The 12,048-nt window shown below is 55.8% G+C and overlaps 1 protein-coding gene across 2 annotated transcripts; it reads right to left on the bottom strand.

Annotated features, from left to right (window-relative positions):
- Positions 1-1,605: 1,605 nt before the first annotated feature.
- On the bottom strand, positions 1,606-10,429 carry SH2D2A (SH2 domain containing 2A). Of its 2 annotated transcripts, none has more exons than XM_060142298.1 (8): positions 10,396-10,429; positions 9,712-9,793; positions 8,804-8,992; positions 7,988-8,107; positions 7,565-7,733; positions 4,146-4,295; positions 3,628-3,936; positions 1,606-1,898 (listed from the first exon to the last, which is right to left on the bottom strand). In XM_060142298.1, exons 1-8 carry the CDS (start codon positions 10,427-10,429, stop codon positions 1,731-1,733), a joined length of 1,221 nt encoding a protein of 406 aa, XP_059998281.1. In that variant the 3' UTR covers positions 1,606-1,730. The 2 variants fall into 2 exon arrangements, with proteins under 2 accessions (XP_059998281.1, XP_059998282.1); XM_060142299.1 differs by having other exon boundaries at positions 7,988-8,077.
- Between the last annotated feature and the right edge of the window lie 1,619 nt (positions 10,430-12,048).

The following is a 12,048-nucleotide window of genomic DNA, read 5'->3' as shown; positions in this document are numbered from 1 at the left end:
TGATTCAGGCAAGTACCCAGGGCCCCTTGGCAGGAAGAGAGACCTCGATGGGCTCTTATTGTCTTGACTGAACTCTCATAGAACAGGCTGGGACCACAGGAGTACCCAGAAGCCCCCTGAGTGGCTCCTGGGGGCAGTCTATTCTGAGCCCTCAGGGCCATCCAGGCGCAGACACAGCCCTGCCTCAGGGAGCCTCCAGTCTGATAAAAAAATAAGAGCCAAGGCAGATTCTTCTAGGTGGTTGAAGCTTAGAATGCAGAGCTTGGCCACAGAGGCAGGAGGATGGCCCTGAAGTGCGTCTGGGCAGACAGGAGGAAGCCTCATAAGAGGAACAGGGGAGGCCTAAGCCCAAGAGGCTGGGAGCTGCTGCAGGGGGGCTCCCCATCCTCCTAAGGGGCTCACACACATAGGCTAACAATGCCCCCTCCCCCTCCCAGTCCTGTGTTTGGCAGGGGGTTGGGGAAGGAGGTGCAGGGGCTACCTTTCAACCACTCCCCTCCCTGCCCCTTTCTTTCCTGGCAACCCGCAGGTGATGTAGCCACTCCTCTGCCCCTGGCTAGCTGCCCAGCTCACCCCAGTTAGGGAGAGAATACTTTTCAGAGAGAGGTCTGTGTCCCTTGCTTTGCTGTCTCCCTGCCCCCAGCCCATAGATCTGTGACCCTTGCCCAGGAGTCTCTCAACCCCCGACCCTTCTCCCACCATTGCAATGGTCGTTCAACCACTTGCCTTCCACAATATGAGAGAGAGAGTCAGAAGGAGAGACAGAAGGAGCCTGGAGTACTTGAATCCCTGTTGGGGGAGGTGGTTGGCGATGATTTATTAGCCAGACAAGAATCAACAAACAAGTTCTAACATCTGTTCTCGCCAAACTGTTCCTCAGACAACAGCAGCATTGGACCAGGGCCCAGACTCAAAGGCTCAGAGGGCCAAGGAAATCAGACTCCAGGAGGAGAAACCAGGGCAGCGGGCTGCAGCAGGGCCCTCCTAGCCCACTTCCTTAGAGGCAAGCACTGAGCCATTGGGTTCTTAGAGACTCTTGGGAGGGAACCAGTGAGTGTGTCCCTAAAAGGAAGCCGACTCCACATTTGCTCCTCTGACCTCCAGGCTTCTTTGTGGGGCCTCAGACCAGTTAGGGGAACAGGGGTAAGCTGGGATCTGGAGGAGGGGAACAAGCACCCGGGCCCCCATGAGGCAGAACTCTGGAAAGCAGCCAGATTTCCTGAGGAAATCTCTTGACATTTCCCGTGGTAAAGAGTTAGTGGATGTGGGGTATGGAACAGAGCACTAAACAGGAAGCTGGGGTTCTAGTCCTTGACCTTGACTAAGCCACTATCCCTCTCTGGTTTTGTTTCCTTTTCTGCACAGTGAGGGAGTCGAACTTGATCAGTAAGAGCAAAGGAGATGCTGCTCCTCTTCCTTCTCTCACCCGTGGCAGACATCACTAATCAATCACAGAGTTCTTTTCTGCTGAGTTCAGATATGACCTCAACATCCTTTCCACTGCAGCGCTCTAGGCAGCCACAATGAATGGATTGGAGTTGGCATGCGAGGTGACACCTTTTTGCCATCTTTGCAATGGATGATGGCTGAGGTCCTTTCCAGCTTTGATCATCTACAGTTTGTTCCATCCACATTTTGTGAGAAGGGCGCCTGGGTGTGTGTGAAGGTCTCTGGACCCGCTGTTCCAAGTTATCCCCCACCCCCGCCCCACCCCAGCTCAGACTCAGCAGCTACTGAGGAGGCCCCAGGGGGAGCCACGCCTGACCTCTGTTCTGAAGCACCTGTCTAGAAAGGTTGTGGGGGAGGGTGTGCCCCCAGCGGGGTAGGGGCTTGTGGGGCACAGCAGGGCCTTGTTCAGCCACAGAGTTCTCAGAATGCAGTTGTTGGCCACCTGGATTCTGTAGAGAGAAGGATGGTCCCAGGTCACACCCTCTTCCTTCTGCCTCCTAGGCTTACCTGCAGCCTCAAGGGCCAAGACGTCTGATCTTAACAGACATTGGCCTGCAGAGAGGAGGTCTAAACCTCTCTCATTCATTCAACAAACATTTCCTGAGCACTTGCTCTTTGCCAGGCACTGTGCTGGGTGCTCTGGAAACAGAGATGAACAAGTCCCAGCCCCTGCCCTCAGGGAGCTCACACTCTGCTGGGGGAGAGGGGAGATGGGTGTCAATGATCAGTGGCATGGCAGGTGTGTATAAAGCCTCTGTGTGGACGGCCTCTGCGGTGAGGTCAGGGAAGTCTTTGCAGAGGAGGAGAAGGGCAAGCTGATCTTGAAGGATGATTAGAAGGTTGCTGGGCAGCCGGAGGGTGCACTTGCAGGAAGTAGCTATAGGCAGAGGGACTGGCATGTGCAAAACCTCGGGAGGTTTGAAACCACTTGGTGTGTTTGGAGGAATGTGACCAGTTCTGGGAGGGTGGGAGCAGCTGATGGTAAGACTGAGGAGGTGGTTCCCCAGCCCACACAAGCATAGAGGGCCTCATGGGCCAGGTAGCTGTTTTAGAAAGACCATTCCGACTTTCTTGGGGCAGAGCGGGTCAGAAGTGGCAAGACTGGTGGTTAGGAGGCCAGTTAAGAAGCCCTTGGATAAGTCCTGATGAGAGATGATGGGGGCTGAAACTGGGGAAAGGAAAAATATATTTAGGAAGAGACTCAGCAGGAATCAGTGGCTTATAGGGGAGTGAGGGTGAAGAGAGGGGAGACGTCAAGGGAGCCCTACGATCTTGAATAGTTGGGTGACTGGAGAGGTACCCGATCAGAGAGGGAACAATGGAGGGAGCAATCCAGGGAGTAGGGTAAGAACAGTGTTGGCTGTGCTGAGTCCAAGAAGCTGTGGGATGCTGGGGAGCTGAGCAGAAGCCTGGAGAGAAGTTTGCGTAGAGACATGGACTGGTGACCTCAGCTCTAGGATGGTAGCAGGTGGCAGGGGTGTGGATAAGTGGGAGCAGGCACAAGGGCTGAGCAGGAGCCTGAGGTGCCAAAAGTGGGGGGAAGGGTGGGGAAGGGCCTGAGGAGGCGGGCAGAGGCAGAGGGATTGCGTGGGAGCAGCTGGTGGGTCTAACACATCCCATGAAACAAGATACTGACTTGAACGGATCAGTGAGAAGACTGGGCAGGTGGGAGGATGGAGGAGAGGAGGAGTGTGCAGAAGGAGGGGACGTGCAGGTACCCCCTCCCCTGAGCTCATCTGAGGTGACACAAGGTGCTCTTCTTTAGGAGGTCCCTGAAGGCTGAGGGGAGGCAGCCAGAGTGAGAGGCCCAAGTTCAGACTTGGGAGGAGATTTCCAGCACAGGGTGGGGTCAATCTCAGGAGGGTCTGAAGAGGACAAGCCAGGTGAGAGGGACACAGGCTCAGTTGGGGGAAGGCTGACGGGGCCTCTATTTTCTCTGAGAAGTGGAGGGAGTGGGGACTTGACAAAGGGGAGGCAGGTCCCAGTAACTCCAGGCAGAGGAGAGGGAGCAACTCTGGGCCTGGAAGAGGGTTGCTGGCAGCCTGGACCCTCTGTCCTTCCCATCTCACCTCAGACCTCTGACCTGCATTCACCCTGACCCAGGCATCCTGTCTGAACACCTTCTCCACCCTCCGCAATCTGCTTTCAGGAGATCCTCCTTGCACCCCCATTATTCACCTGGCTTCCTGGGACAGGCCTGGACTGGCACTTCCGTACGACTTCGTGCCTGAGGATGCACGGCGGGCCCTCACACCCTGAATCAGGCACCTTCACCTCCACCTCGGCATAAATGTTGCTGGGGCCTTCCCCGGGGCTGCCACGGCCCATGGCATAGAAGTCTATGGGTTCATCAGGTTCGTGGTAGATGGGGTTGGAGGGCTTGGGGGGCGGGGTTGGGCGGGGTCTCGGAGCGGGGCTTGTGTAGACTTCGGGAGGCAGCTGAGGCTTGGAGGGGATGGGAGGCTTGGGCTTGGGCGGCTGGGACGTCTAAGAGAGAAGGCAGGCGGGGAGGAGAGTGGGTCAGAGCAACACAGGCAGGGACAAAGCTGCAGCTCAGCCCGAGCCTCCGCTCCCTGCAGGCCCCGCCCCCTCCCCGCTGGCCCCGCCCCTGACCGCAGGGCCTTCCCTCTTTTCGTCTCCCGGCTCCTCCACTCCCTCAGGCCCCACCACCTCTCTCAGCCCCTCCCGCCCAGTACCTGCTTTGGCCCCCCCGCCCCATCTTTCTGCATGGGGGCTGCGCTTTGCTCCTTTTTGAGGATTGAGGTATACTGAGGTTGTGAGACCTGGCTTTTGCTTCCAGAGTCTGATTCTTCAGTCCTTAGGGACAGTCCTGCGGGCTCAGGAGTCTGCGGGGGAAGAAGGAGGCCTCAGGGACTTGGTGCACGAGGGGCGGATGGGAGTCGGCAAGTGATGCAGGGGGGCGCAAAATAATCTCGTCCATACGGATAATGTCGGGGGTGGAGGTGCGACACAGAAATTTGGGTGGCGCTGGGTTTCTGGGTGAGGAAGAGGCGGCAAGGAGACCAGGAGGCGGGACAGTCGCTCTGGTCACAGGCCATATTTAGCATTAAACAACTTCATCTGGAACATAGGGCCAGGCCAGTCGCCATTTGTACCTGTGGTTGTAAAACTGCAACAAGGCTTTAGAAGTCTTTAGCCTAAAATTTTTCGGCATGGGGATAGATCTCCAAGACTTCTGTGCCTGTGTTTATTTCTGCAGGTGCCAGGCGACTGTACTTTATGGAGCTATAAGCTAGACATTCTCGGGACAGAGACACTGCCTCAGGGATGAGGAGATGAGCCTTATAGGGTTCCTTCCCATGTTAGGTAGGCTTTTTGCTCAGCATTTATCCCTGGGTTCTTGAATGTTCTCCACATGCCCACTACTTTTGGACGGCTCAGGCCATAGGCCTTTTCTCATGCTTGCAATCCACCAAGTGTATGTCTCCATCTGAAGGTGTATAGGCAGTTCATGGATTCAAGTCAGAATTCTTTTTCCTTGCCTCAACCCCCTAAGAGTTCTTAGCATTCCCTTTATGAATAAAAAATAGCACCTCTACCCTGCTGCCGAAACAGCAGCACCTTAGGAGTCAACCTGGACACCTCCCTCCCTTCCTCCCCACATCTAACGGAGCACAAACCCTGCTCCTTCCACTGCCTAAATATCTTTACATCTGCACACCTTCTCCACGCCCACAGCTACCACTCCAGTTCAGGCCTCCTAAGTCCTCCTCCTGCATCATCTTGCCCTGCTAACCCATTCTCCACTCCGTGAGCAGAGTAAGCCTGCAGAAGTTCCCTTAGCAATCCTTCCATGGCTGCCTGTTGCTCCAGGATAAAGCCCAAACTCCAGAAAACGTGAGTGACAAGACCCTCTGAGGGCCGGTCATGGAGCTTGGTCTCTGACAGCTCTGCCTTTGGCTCTCGCAGCTCCAGCTGGCTCCCCTCCCCACCAGACTTCCCTACACCCTGTTCCAACTGCTTGGGAATCTTCAGGTCTCCACTTATTCCTCACAAAATTCTGCACAAGAGTTACCCCTAGGCACAGTCCCTCAAGGCAAGTTCTTTTTTTTTTTTTTTTTGCAGTACGCGGGCCTCTCACTGTTGTGGCCTCTCCCGTTGCAGAGCACAGGCTCCGGATGCGCAGGCTCAGCGGCCATGGCTCACGGGCCCAGCTGCTCCGCTGCATGTGGGATCTTCCTGGACTGGGGCACGAACCCGTGTCCCCTGCATCGGCAGGCGGACTCTCAACCACTGAGCCACCAGGGAAGCCCAAGGCAAGTTCTTTGAACTGACTCCAATCAAGCTCCAGGAAACTATTCTTGCCCAGGTCACCAGTGACCTTCTGTTGGCCAAATCCAGTGGTTAATTCTGGATGCACTGGGACCTGCTCTTCCCTGATGCGTTTTCTTTGCTTCGCGTCTAGAGCATCACACTCCTGGTTCTTCTCCCCTCTCTCTCTGACTGCTCCTTCTCAGTTTTCTTTGTAGTTTCCCCCTTATTTCTGCAAGCTCTCAATGCTGGAGACTTGGTATTCTTTTCCATCTACACTCATTCCTGAGATTTCATCCCTCCTGAAGCTTTTAGAATCAATCCGTCTACATGCTGATGGCTCCCAAATGTTGATCTCCAACCTAGACTTCTGTCCTAAACTCCAGATCCCTGTATTCCAACTGCGTACTTGACATCTCCATTTGCATATTGAATGGATGTCTCAGACCGCAAGTGTCAAAACTGAACTCGCCATCTCCCCTGCCTCCCGCAGACTTGCTCCTCCTGTAGCCTTCCTCATCTCAGTCAATGACAACTCCATCTTTTCACACTCCTCACCCAATCCTGCAAAAACCCTGTCAGCTCCACTTTCCAAACAGACCCAGTGTTCCACCTCCTCACCCCTTCACCTCTACCAACCGGGTCCAGGCTGCCGTCTTCTCTCCTGACGTATTGTAGTGGTCTCCATCTGGTCACCCATGTCCCTCTCAAACTTGCCAGGTCATGTCACTCTTTAGCTTGTAACTGTCCAGTGCCATCCCATCTCACTCAGAATAAAATTCCAAATCATACAAGAATTTACTGGGCCCCTTTCCTTCACCCCTGTGGTCTCATTTCCTACCTCTCTACCCATGCTAGCTTCCTTACTGCTCTTATTCTTATTCACACACATCAAGGATCCTTCTGCCTCAGGGCCTTTGCACCTGCTGTGCTATCCACCTAGAATGTTTTTCCTCTAGTTATCTGCATGACTTTCTCCCTTACTTTATTCAGACCTTTGTTCAAATGTCCCCTTACCAGAATAGCCTTCCCTGATGTTCCTATGTAAAATAGCCCCAACCCTGTCACTCCTTGTTTCTGTATTCTCTGTTTGTTATCTGTATTACGCATTCGTTGTCTGTCTCCTGTCACTAGAATGGAAGCTCCATGGAGGTAGGGGTATTTGGGTCAGTTTTGTTTACTGCAATTTTTCCAGTGCCCGGACCAATGCCTGGCACAGAGCGGTCCCTCAGAACTGCCTGAACTTCCTCAGGGAGGCACTCTCTGACACGGCTCCCCACCACGTGAGCTCAATGGCACCCCACTCTGTATTTCCTCTCTCATCACACTCTCACACTTGATTCCTATTATATGTCTTTGCCGCTGGTAAGTAGCTTTGTGGGTTTGACACCCATATGTCTTGTCTCAGTAAATATCTCTTAATTTAAAGAACAAATGACCCAGTAATTCCCTGGACGTCCAGTGGTTAGAACTGGGCACTTTCACTGCCGAGTTCAATGCCTGATCAGGGAACTAAGATCCCACAAGCTTCGAGGCAAAAAACAAAAAACCAAAAAACAACCCCCCCCCCCACCACCAAATGACCCGTGTGCCTAGCTGGCCACTCCCAGCCTTTGTGTGGCTGGGCTGGTCTCTCAAGGACCCCTCCTCCAGCACACGCATCTTTCTGGAAGGGCATCTGCGTGGAGATGTGTGGGCAAGGGAGGTTTGGCTGGGTCGTCGGTGGGAATGGGAAAGTGCCTGATGTCGAGGTCCTGCGGCCTGGGCTCTGCGTGGGGAGGGGCGCTGGCCTGGGTTCCCAGGGTCAGGGTCAGTGTCAGGGCCGGGGATGGGGGCTGCGTACCTGGCGGGCGAGGGGCTCGGTGAGCGTCTCCCCGTAGGGGCTCAGCGGGCACGCCTGGTAGTGCCGCAGCAGGTCCTGCAGCCGCGCGTGGGCGCTGTCCTCGCCCAGCACCACGTGGCGCCCGTCCCCGAGTTGGGCCAGCAGGAAGTGGCGGCAGCAAGTCCGGCTCCTGGAGGCACTAGTCAGGATCAGACCTGCTCCCTCTTCCCGGCCAGGGCACCAGCACGAGGAGTGACCCCTACCCGCCCCGCGCCCGGGTCTCCCACCCTTAGTAGGCTGGGGGCTGAGCACAGACCTCCTCCACCCCTGCTGGGAGTCAGCATGAAGTTCTTCCCCTCACACGTCCGTCAGTATCAAGCCCCTCCCTCTGATTAGCCCGAAGCCCCGCCTCCCTGTCGCCCAGCGCAGCGCTCCGCCCCTCACCTGTAAGTCAGCACAAAGGTCACGGCGCTCTCACTGAAACGCACCAAGTAGCATCCCTGAGGCTTGCTCTCTAGCAGCCTCTCAGCCTCTCTGTGGGTGATGGAGAAGACACGGAAGATGCTCAGACTCTTCCAGCTTCACCCCCTGTCTCCCTGGCTCTCATGGGGGGACCCCTACCCCCTACCAAGAGGGCTTAAGTGGCTAGAGAAGGGTGGAGGTGGGAGAGAGAGGATGTGGGCACTGCGCTCCTGCTGCAGGGACTGGGCGTAGATGGTCAGGAGACCTCCCAGCCCTGCATCCTCCTCCTGGCGTCATCCTGGAAAAGCAGCCTGGGGTGGGGGACTAAGGGGGTCAGTACAGTGGCCGCAGCAAGAGGGATGGTAATAGACTCCTAGACTTCAGAAGTCACAAGCTGAACAGAGGATGTGAACAGAGAGATACGGGAGAAGTGAAGCTGAGAAGTGGAGGAAGAGGGAGGAACTGCAAGGGAGGGAAGAAAGAGGAGAGGGCTGGAGAGAGCCAGAGGTAAATAAAGATGGAGGGAGAGAGACTGAGGCAGAGGTGGAAACTTGAGCACTAGAAGCCTTAGAGACAGGAGGAAAGTTGAGCCTAGAAGGGAGAAACTGAGGCACGGAGTAGGGGGTTTGGGCTAGAGCCTCTCCAATGATCTCCCCCAGGAGAGCTGCCTTAACGAGGAGCCTTGGAACCTCCAGGTGTCATAGCCTGGCCTGTAGCCTCAATCTACTCCTGACTGACCGCAGGACCCGGGACTGGCTCCTGCCCTTCTCTGGGCCTATTTCTTCCTCTGTGACTCACCTCCGGGTGATGAAGCCGTGGAACCAAGCAGGGGCTGCCCCATGCTGCAGGAGCTCATGCGCCTGGGTCTTCTGGAACCAAACCTGAGTCTCAGCCTGCAGGGACATGCCTCCTTCCCTAGGCACCTCTTCCTTCCCAATATCCTTTGGGCTGCAGGCAGCCCCTGGGGCCTGGGGAGGTGCCTGGATAGGGGAAGAGTTCAAGGAGGGGGAAGTAGCCATGATTAGTGGTCCTTCTTCTGACTTCAAGCCAGCTACTCCCTTCTCATCCTCATACCTAGCCCCTCTTGGACATGTGGAGGAAGCTCCCCGTCCCCCATCCCTGTTGCCTATTTTAGGGTATAATTGCTCAGAAAGTCCCTCCCAAAGTGTAACTTAAATCTCTTCTTTAGGTCAAACTGTTTTTGTTTCCAGGGAATTTCCTTCCACTTCCATCTGGGTCCGTGGGCCTTTGATCCAGTAGCAGTGAACTGTTAAACTGTGCTTAAATGGGAGTGAGGCCTTCCAGATGGACAGAAAGGCATTCCCTGGCCTGAGGGATGAAGGGAACGCCAGAGGCCAGAATGAGGGAGGGCTCACCCTACAGTAAGAGGGACTGAGCTGGTTCACAGGGAGGATTTCCTAATGACTGGGTGAGTGAGAAGGCCTGAGATGAGGATGCACTGGGCAAATGAAGGCCACGGACAGAGATGCAGACCCTCCCTCTGGGCCGCTGGCTTTGTCGGCAGCCTCCAGCTCATTCCTGCCTTGGCCTCTGTCCCCCTGCAAGCCCTCACCCGTGGGACGGTGGGAGCAGAGGAGGGAGCAACACCCCCCAGGTTCCCACTCACCGCAGGGTGCACAGCGGAGGCCCTGGGGCTGGGCTGGGCTTCCTGGGCCTTCAGGGCCTGGAGTCTGGGTCCCGGCAGCAAGCCCAGGCTCTGGCAGCTCCTGCGGTTCAAGTCTATGGGCTGGAAGGTGCTGAAGGTTATGGTGGGGGCTTCTTGACTCCCTGTTAGCACAGAGAAGTTTCTCAGTGAGGGCCTGCCTCTCCCTCTGCCGCCCACCCCTCCCCCAGGCTCAGAGGCGCCCCATAGGCCTCTCCCTGGGGACCTTGAGGACAGGGACAGTTGTGACAGCAGGAGAAATGCAGGAGGGATGGCAGACACGATTTCTCAGGGAGGAGGAGTAAGGGGCCAAGGAGGCGCAGAGGGGCTTCTCAGGGAAACTGGGCCCCAGGAAGGAGCGCTGGTAAGCCAGCTGGCCTTCGGCTGGTCCGGAAGTCCTGAAATCCGGGAAAGGAGGCAGATCTCTTCAGGGCAGGTCCCTCTGCTGGCCCAGGATCCTCGACCTCCCAGCCCCCTTCATCCTCCTGCTGCCTCCTCTCTCCACTCGAAGAAGCCCTCAGAAGACCCTTTCACCCTTATCCTCAGGGATGCGTGGACCTGGAGCCCCCGAAGGGGAGCAGGGGTTGTGGGCCGCCTGCCCGCCAGCTCTGGCTTGAGGTGTGGCCCGTCACCCCTGAAGTGGGAGCTCAGGCCCAGAGGGAGGAGAGCAGGCATCATGGGGGTCTTGATGTTCCCTCCCACCCACATTCCCCAACTTCACACTTACCTTGAGGGCATATCTGGGCCAGGGGGAACTCCATGGGGGCAGCCTAGGAAAGGAGCCCCTGGAGCAGGGTGTGTGTCTGGGCTCTCAAAAGGTGTGCACACTCAGCGACTCATCTCTCCTTTCACCCCAGCCCCCGGGGGCAGGAAATGTCGCCTCACCCACAGCCCTAGCCCTCGCGGAGGACTCACGTCATGGAAAGCCGTAAGACAATTGTCCCTCCCCCGGAAGCCAGGCAGCTGAAGGTGGTGGTGGTGTGGTGAGTATTTGTGTCATTGTGTGTCTGGGTGTTGGGGAGTCCTTGTTGCTGTCTTATCTCCATCTCTCCGGTGATTCTCTCTCCACGCCCTCGCTCCAGACTGGGGCTTCCCTTTCTCCCCCTCTCTCTTTGTCTCTCTCTCCATCTCTCTCCCTCTGTCTGAGCAGTGGCAGTGGGGACATCAACCTCAGAAGGATAAGCCTTATAAGGCGATGGGGCTTCGGGGCCATCGGAAATTCATAGGCAGGACTGTGCTCTTAGGACACACGAGGAGGGGAGGGGGCAGAGCTGCAACAGAAAGAATGTGGGTCAGACTTTTGAAGGATTTTCTGAGGTCATATGAAACCTGTGAGACAAGGGGGATAGGGAAGAGGGAACCTGGCTTCATCGTCAAGCAGAGAATGGAGCTGGCTTAGGACAAAACCAGGCCATCCCACAGAAAGGGAGGGGAAATTTCCTTCAAGTAAGCAGGTCGTTATTAGCAGCTGTTATTAATAACTTCAGAGCTGATGTCCTAAACCTGCAGTGTGCTTACATCTGCTGCCACCCTAGAGGACCAATCCCGTTTCTCTCTTGTGTGATCCTCACAAATGAGAAGGAGTCAGGGAACATTATCCCCATTTTCCAGACGGGTAAACTGAAGCTTAGAGAAGTTAAGTGCCTTGGTCCGGGTCTTTCAGTGTCTCAGATGTTCACGGCAGAGTTGGGACTAGAAACTAGATCTTCTTTTACAAATTTCACTGTGATTTAGGCCAACAGTCCATGGCTATGTGCCAGGCACTGTTCTTGGTGCTGAGAGCCCAGAGAGAAAAAGGATCTTGTCTCAAGATGTCAAGAGGGGGAAACGACTTGCCAACAGATACTTACAGAAGGTTGTGGTGAGTTAGTGGTGTGGGCTGGTGCTACGGGAGCCCACCTCAGAGGCTCCTAATCTAGCCATGTGTGCGGTGCATGCCTGCGTGTACAGGGGGTTGGGATGTCAGAAGAGGGGATTGAGCTGAGCTGTGGAGGGTGAGCAGGGTTGAGGAAGGTGGGGAAAGGTGTTTCCAGAAGAGGAATGAGCGTGTGCAACTGCATGGAAAAAGGAAATGACTGGAGCGGAAGCTGGCTTGGGGGCTGCCAGCAGTGAATTATGCAGCTGGAGGGGCCAGGGCCAGAGTACACACTGCCTTGCACCCAGGAAGGACTTTGGAGTCCCGACAGCCTGGAGAGCTACTTCCCCAGCAGCTCTGAGAGGGAAAGACTTCCCCCAGGAGTCACGGCTGGCCCAGCCACACCCATACCCCAAAGCCTTGCCTCCCCCTGAGCTGCCTGAGCCCTCTTCCCTTCCTTAAAAACTGTTGCCTTAGCCTTGATCCCAGCCCCCAGGGATGGGATCGAGACTAAGGCATGATGAA

Source organism: Lagenorhynchus albirostris, chromosome 2 (genome assembly GCF_949774975.1).
Source record: "Lagenorhynchus albirostris chromosome 2, mLagAlb1.1, whole genome shotgun sequence".
NCBI classification, from domain to species: Eukaryota; Metazoa; Chordata; class Mammalia; order Artiodactyla; family Delphinidae; genus Lagenorhynchus; species Lagenorhynchus albirostris.
Note: the sequence above shows the minus strand (reverse complement) of the source record. Positions and strands in the feature narration are given on the sequence as shown.

Bases quoted from the DNA above. Each gene is read 5' to 3' on its own strand.
- SH2D2A (XM_060142298.1), bottom strand. From the start codon at position 10,429: ATGGAGTTCCCCCTGGCCCAGATATGCCCTCAAG. The intron at 8,993-9,711 runs GCTGCCGGGACC...GAACTCTTCCCC, and splicing joins AGCTGCCAGAGCCTGGGCTT to TATCCAGGCACCTCCCCAGG. The intron at 8,108-8,803 runs GTGAGTCACAGA...GAAGAGTCTGAG, and splicing joins CACGGCTTCATCACCCGGAG to CATCTTCCGTGTCTTCTCCA.